At 40.9% G+C, this 7,762-nt stretch overlaps 1 protein-coding gene across 1 annotated transcript in view; it reads left to right on the top strand.

The window, feature by feature from the left end:
- Positions 1-6,075: 6,075 nt before the first annotated feature.
- prdm6 (PR domain containing 6) overlaps positions 6,076-7,762 on the top strand; it is a 90,361-nt gene continuing 88,674 nt past the window's right edge. Inside the window, exon 1 of the mRNA XM_034871184.1 lies at positions 6,076-6,770. Coding sequence (XP_034727075.1) covers positions 6,086-6,770 — 685 coding nt within the window. The 5' untranslated portion in view covers positions 6,076-6,085. The remainder of the gene's footprint in view (positions 6,771-7,762) is intronic.

The raw sequence follows: 7,762 nt of genomic DNA, 5'->3' as shown, positions 1-7,762 counted from the left end.
CACGCACACACATGCATGCATTATGAATTGAAGTGAGAGGTTAATAAAGCAGCTGAGGTGAGCTGACAGCAGGATGAACATCTACAACACCAGTAGTAATGATAATAATAATAATAATAATAGTGGTAAAGGTTGCAATGATAATCTTAGTTGCAACACTGACAGACGGGTTTATAGTTCCTCAGAAGATGAATGAATATAAGAAGAGACGGCCCCCTTTCCTGAGAAGAGACCTCTTGCTGTAGTGATGGTGTTCTTCTATCCAAAATCCACTCCAAACAAAATCAATATTATGGTAATAGACACTGTATATTTTTCTTACGATTTCTGCCGTCTTCTCATTGATTTTTTGTCCTGTAATGTTTGGAAAGCGAAGTGATTTTGTTAGGGTTAGTTCAATAATGAAGTGCATCTATGGGTATCCTATGTTGTTGTTGTGGTTCTGCAAAACCTCTAAAGGCTCAAACCAGCATTTAAAAAGGTGAACGTTTGTTTCTGAGCAGCCATTTGTCTTTTCCGTTCAAAAAAGAAATTTGGTCCGCACCAGCATGCCGGACCGGTAGGCGGCAGAGTTTGGGACACACGTTTGAGACTCGGACTCAAGTTGCACTGAAGTCGCACACACACTGACTTTAGAGTCGACTCGGACTCAGAAAGCAGAAGTTGTAAAAAAAAAAACATTTGAAGGAAATGTCTGATGAGGTGAATGTTATTTCCATCCCTGCATAATATAACCTACCTACGTAATAGGTACCGCATCTGCTGCATTCATCAGAAGCTTTGGCTTTGAAAACTTCAGACAACAAGGCCCGAACTAAAGAAGCGCTGAATGCAAAATATGTGGTGTTAGGATAAAGGATTCTGACTCAAGAAAATCTAATTTTATCAGGCTCCTGAAAATGTACTCTGATAGCTCAGCAAACATTTTTATCTCAGCATTGGTCACCTAACGTCAGCTTACTTCTTGCTTTAGCTTCAACCTACGGGAGGTTAACTCCGACTGTTCGCTAGATGTTATAAAAACATTCTCATTGCAACACACTCATTATAACCATGAGGCCTGAGACTTGACTTGGGCTCTAGCTCTAAAGCATGAATTGTATTTTGGGTGTGCCGGTACAAAAGTTAGCAGGCCATATTTTCCCAGAAAAAGTCTAAATTAGAAATAGCAAAAATTAAAGACATAGACAAACTGAAATAAATCTTTATATTTACTTTCCAACACACTGCTTTTCCTTGGCAATAACAGAAAACACTATACAACATCAGTGATGGGAAGAACGGTATTATAAATAACGGCATTGAAAATTAAGGCATTACCTGACAAAAAATGGGGCACGTTACTATAATTGAAGCAGTTTTTTTCATCAGACCTACTAAAAGCCGAGAGGCAAAGACTTTTTTACTGTACTTCCTTGATTAGTGGGCAGAGCACTAGACAAGCGCGTAAATGTTGACAATTGGCTGAAGTTAAGTAAAATTTCATGGTAAGCCAATCAGAGATAGAGTTGGGCGGGTGTTCGAAAGCACGCATAGTCGGACACACAACAAACAACACAAGCAAGTCAGTCAACGAGAGACATGTATGGCGAGCCCAAATGAGGGGCAATAAACAACGTTTATTTAAAAGTTCCAAAACATTTCTTGTGTTATTTGTATGGATCCACCATAGAAACATAATATCTACATACAGGACATGGCATTTGATTGGAGACAGTCTCACTTTGTCCCACAGCAACATTAAAATAGTTTAGTGTTGTATACATTGTTTCTGTTGAAGTTCTCATTTTATTATAATATTCTGATTTATCATACATAATTTAACATGCTTATTTATTGTAAGTTCCGTTAAAGATGGGTGGAGGTCACATTTGAGCATTTAAAAATGTACTTGAACGTAACGCAATATTTACTTTCTGAAGTAACTATTTAGTTTTATCATTTGTAACTGAGTAACTAATTTGGTAACTTTTTGGAATAACTAAATAGTAACAGTTTTTTTTTAAGATTATGTTTTCCCCTTTATTAGACAGAGACAGTGGATAGACATGTGAAAGGGGGAGGGAGAGAGATGGGGGATGACAGCAAAGGGCCAAAGGCCGGATTCGAACCCAGGCCGCTGCAGGACTCAGCCAACATGGGGCAAGCCCACTTACTCGGTGAGCTATATGCCACCAATTTGTTTTTAAAAGTAACTTGTCCAACACTGTATTATCAACAAAGCTCAGTCTATAAAGGTTGTACACAACAGTATGGACAAGAACCTGTCTAAAATAACCTATTTAGGCTTGAATATATTTGCACTGGCAGAATAAGCAGCACCAGCTCTACACTACTGCCAATAAAGGCGTTCCAAGCAGTTGGGGGCTCGGTGCCTTGCTCAAGACCACCTTGGCAGTGCTCAGGAGAGGAACTGGCACCTCTCCAACCACCAGTCCACCACCATACATTGGGCTGTATGAGGACTTGAAGCAGCAACCTTCCGGGTACTAACCCAACTCCCTACTGACAGAAACTAGCCCATGGAGTCATTAGACTAATGTTTACCAAGGTAATTAATCAAAGTAGCAATTTTCTGATTAGTCCATATCCACGACGTTCCACTTCCGGGATTGCTCCGTTGCGGCCCGAAATTCCGCCGGATGTCAGTCTTTTCGGCCAGATGTCCGTTACCTTCCACTTTCTTTCTGTTGACCTTTTAAACTCCAGTGGATTTCTGAGGACTATGGTTAACTGCTCCTCAGGTCTCTGCAGGGTAAATCCAGACAGATAGCTGGACTATCTGTCCAATCTGATTTTTCTGTTGCACGACTAAAACAACATTTGAACGTATACATATGTTGCATCAAAACAACTTGGAACACATGTAAAACGAGGCTATTTTGAAACGGCGATTGTGATTGGTGTGAGGAAATGCCAATAAACCAAAGCAAGTTTTTCTCCCATCCCGGAATGCTGTTTGGACTAGGCTGACCCCCCTCCACGTCTGGCAATGCGAGACTACTTTTCCTTGGACTTCTATAGGAAGCGGAGATTTTTTGGTTTTAGAGCTAGTGAAGTCGCCCCCTGCAGGAAATTAGAAATAATGTAGTTTTAAGGCACTTTTCAGACCCAGCCGGTTGACAAGCAAATTTTCTCTGTTTACCTAAACATGTTAGAAAACATAAATTTATACATAGAAAAATTAGGATATTTCAGAGCTCCGCCTACTTTTCTCCAATGAGGCTTTCTGGGGATCTCATATTTCTTTCAGGGGAGCCAAGTTCTACATAGCTTTCCTTGGTAGCATCTTCTGTCAAAATAGAGTCAGGCAAGGCTAACATTTGATATTAAAAGGTTTCAGAGGTTTTATGTCAATATAAAAAATGTCTTCTCATTGGTGTTAGACTTAAAAACACAACTGACACAGTAGAAAATCTAACTAAATGTTGTGTTTGCGTCTGTTTACATGTAAATTTGTCGAGATGGTGTGGAGAGACTGAATTTCTTGGGATATGCATAGATCAATAGACGAGATAAACACATAAACATAACACAGTTCATGTACACTTTACAGTCGGGTCAACCTTTATTGCTGTAAATAGAGAGACACACAGAGATTTATATGAAGCCTATTTTCCTCTGACCATATGAACATTTGTACTTAGAGTCAATAAAGATCATCTAAATTGAATTGAACTGAGCTGAATCTTATTTTTACAGTGTGTGTGCTGAATCTGGAGGAAAAGAAAAAGACAGTAAAGCCAGAGGTTGAGATAGTGAAAACAGAAAAAGAAAGAATTTGAAGAGGACGATGGAGAAAAATAAAAAGGAGTAGAAAGGAAAAGAAAGCATTAAAACATGCTGAGAGAAATATTACGTGTGAATTAGGGGGGAGAGACTGTAGGAGACAAGGGAGAGAGGGAGGGAGGGAGGGAGGGGGAGAGGGCAAGTGAATGAGAGAGAGAGAGAGAGAGAGAGAGAGAGAGGAGGGGAGAGAGAGCAGCAGCCGCTCCGGTAGTTTTGACTCTGGAGACGCGCAGGACGAAGCGAACTATCCCGGCTCCGATCGATGGTTCACCGCAGCCCGGAGGAGGGACAAACCTTCCACCGCTGCTTGGAAATCTTCGCCCAGGACCTGCACACACTCTGACAGCAGTAAGCCTCTCCTGCGCTTCACCAACTTTCAAATTAAAACAAAAGACAACAAAACATCCCGGGAAACTCCAGGACAACCAAGCGGAGCGTTCCCGCGTCTCTACCCACCCAAGGATGCCTCTGTTCGGCCACGGAGAAAACCGGACGGCCGATCGGACTTCGACTTAACCGGACCTATTTATGTATTCTGATGACACTTTTGCTCACTGCCTGGTTTACATACTAAACTAATCCGAACTCTGCGCGCTTGGTCTTATCGCTCTTATTTGGTGCGGTTATTTTGCGCTTGGCGTGCGTAAAATCCGCGCAAAAACAACCATCCGAGACCGAGACAGCGGACCGGAGCAGGGCTGAAGCGGAGGGTCAACCAGGCTAAAGTCAGTTCACAGTCAGTATTTATAGGCTTTAGAGTTTTTTATGTATTCTATGTTTTAGAAATGGCGTTCAGACACCTTTCTTATTTAGAAAAATAAACCTTACTGCTCAGCAACATTTGAAAAAAACAATAGAGGAATAAATACTTTAGGATGTAAAATCAAAGTAAATAGACTCCTGTTATAAAATGATGAGAATATTATAAGATTAGAGGCTGAAAAGGAACAAGATGATAGGCTACGTGATCTTAGATTTCTGTGTTTGTGACTCTGATGCTTTACATCTGTTTGAAATATCCCATTTGTACAGCTTTTGGAGATATAAGAGAGATGTATGTATTCATTGGGGAGAGTTGAAAAACTGATGCTGGCAAGGATAGAAAACAACCTGTCCGTACATCTGAAACAAAAAAACTGTTGAGAGAGCTTATCTCCAGACTATCTGTATATTTATTTTAAACAGAAACACGTGTTCAACTTTGTTTCCAGAGTAAAATCTGTACTTTGAAAGCCTGCAGACTGAAACAATGAAGCCTATCAGACTCAACAAATGGAGCAGGATCACCTGAAACATGCTACTTCTAATTTTTTTTTTTTGGACTCATCACAAATGTAAATTAGGATTTAAAAAAAGGAAGTTTCAGTCTCATTTTACCATTATAAGCTCAATTTAAAGGCTAAAAGATGAAGTCAAGGTGACTGAGGAGAGGAACTATGTGGAATCAGTCTCTAAATGCTTTCAATTAAATTCATTAAAGATAAAGAAAAACATTGTAATCAGGATGAAAAAAGGTTTTAAAAAAGAATCACTTTAAATTAGACAATTCAAACACCAGATGTGCTTCATTTTAAGCTTTAATGTAGATTTAATTTGCTCCTCTTAACACCTCAAACATAATTTGAATGCAATTAACAGTTTGACATAATGTAAATTTGTATCATTTATATATATTTGCAATTTTTATGGTCCACCAAATAATCTCAAATTAAAAAAATTGAAGGAGAAAAATGATCAGACTCAGGATAATGTGGATGTAAGGTGCAGGATGAGGTTCTGCGTTAACACCTGAAATGTAAACTCTGAGTAAAAACCTGTAAATCAGGTGGAGTTCAGGTGTAGTCCGGCCTGGCTAAACACTGGAAACATGGGAGTTCAGTGTGAATGATGAGGCTGAATTCTACGTTTTACACCTTTACAGTAAATGCATGCAGCACACTTTGATGCATATTCATGTTTTGCATCCTAAATCTCAGCTAAATGGCTGAAAAGTGATTTTATTGTGGAAACACAGTAATATATGTGACATGTTTACGTGTGTTTGTCTCTTGAATGTGATAAATCTTTCACATGTAAGGTTAAAGTAGTACAATATTGTCCTACATGTGTCTTAGCATTCAGATAGTAATTTTTCTGGATCCCACGTGTGTTCGTAGTGAACTTGACACAGTGGTGCATCGTCGTGTTTGGGTTTAACCTCGCTGCATGTCTACATCCTGACCGGACCTCTTAAATGATGCTGATGATTGACGCCTCCTCCTCTCTGATCTCTCCCCTCAGCAGCCGGCGGGCAGCCATGCTGAAGCCGGGCGACGCAAGCGGCTCGGCCTTCTTGAAGGTGGACCCGTCCTACCTGCAGCACTGGCAGCAGCTCTTCCCTCAGTCGCAGCTGAAGACTCCTCTGGCCCCGCCGCCGCCTCCGCCTGACCGCCTCTCCATCCCCATGGACAGCCTGCGCCCATCCCGCCTGCACAGCCACCTCCTGGCCTCCACACACTGCCCCTCCTCGTCTTCATCCACATCCTCCTCCTCTGCTTCATCAGCAGCAGCAGCAGCAGCAGCAGCTCTAACCCCATCCTCCTCAATCTCCATCTCCACCTCGGCAGGGATCTCCCAGCTGCCCGTCCCCCAGCAGATCGCACTCTTTGGCCAAGCGTTGGCCCCGGTGTGTGGCGGGCCTGGAGGACCAGGGGGAGGAGGAGGAGGAGGAGGAGATCTGATGGTGGTTGTGCCCCCGGAGAACCAGCATGGTCACAACCCAGCAGCGGGGCTTCTCCATCAGGCCAAAGAGCAGAGCTGTGGGGGGGTCGGCGTGGTGTCCTCCAGCATGAAGAGCAGCGGAGGAGGAGGAGGAGAGGAGGGTGGCAAAGCAGCGTCGTCCAGGTTCAAGCTGACGTCGGAGGAGCTGGACTACTACCTGTACGGACAGCAGAGGATGGAGATCATCCCACTGAGCAATCACACGGGAGAGGTCAACAATCGTATGTACACACACACACACACACACACACACACACACACACACAATCTTTCTCGCACACCTCAGGCCGGTCACTGTCACTGGAGTTTATTTGAGTTGTGTTGACTCCATAATATTCCTAAAGAGTCTTTGGTTGTGTCTCTGGTGCTCAGAGCTATCTTTGGACCTCGTGTTAAATTCTCTCTGTTACATAATAAATAAGAAATGATATTTCCACACATTGAAATTGTTCTCAGTGGTGACCAGTGAATTTTCACCCTGTGGCCTTTAATTATATTTAAGTGTAAAAAAAATGATATGAATGTACTCTAAAGTTTAGATTTTTTTTTTCTAAAATATCCCAATAATAAGAATTAGGAATCCATAGTGTTGTTGTGGTGTCCGACAGGGACTTGAAGTGTTTTTCTGATACTCAATAGAAAGTTTTAGCAACTTTTTTTTAGCAAAAAATATATTTACTTTGTTAGGATTAATTAAACTGTAATTAACCTCTCGTAGTGTTAAAAAAAATATTTGTGAATATTATAAGGAAATTCTGTATTACTAGTATTTTAGCCTACTATTCGAACAGAGATTTGGTTAATTCAGGACTACTTTATACATTTTTACCTTCCCTTGAGTCACTTCACTGCAATCCAAAATATTTTTGTTTTTGTTCATCAAGCATTAATGGTGCTTTTTATAATATTTCTATATGATTAAAGCCTCAGAGAATTAAAACGGCCTTAATTGCAGCTACAGATTCACTGAAAATGAGCCCTGTAAAAAAAAAAGAAGGTGATAAATAAAGGAATTATAATTTAAAGTAGATTGTTCCCAATTAAAATCTCCTTTTCAGGATTTTTTTTACCAGTTTTACATATAAATAAAAAATCTAATCTGAAATTTAAAATATTATATGGAGCTGTATTTAGTCATTAAAATGTATTATGTTACAGTTGGTCTGACAGCTGCAGAGTTGGACAGTACGAGCTGCGGTGGGGGGAGGGGGGG

This window comes from Etheostoma cragini, chromosome 5 (genome assembly GCF_013103735.1).
Source record: "Etheostoma cragini isolate CJK2018 chromosome 5, CSU_Ecrag_1.0, whole genome shotgun sequence".
Taxonomy (NCBI): domain Eukaryota; kingdom Metazoa; phylum Chordata; class Actinopteri; order Perciformes; family Percidae; genus Etheostoma; species Etheostoma cragini.
Note: the sequence above shows the minus strand (reverse complement) of the source record. Positions and strands in the feature narration are given on the sequence as shown.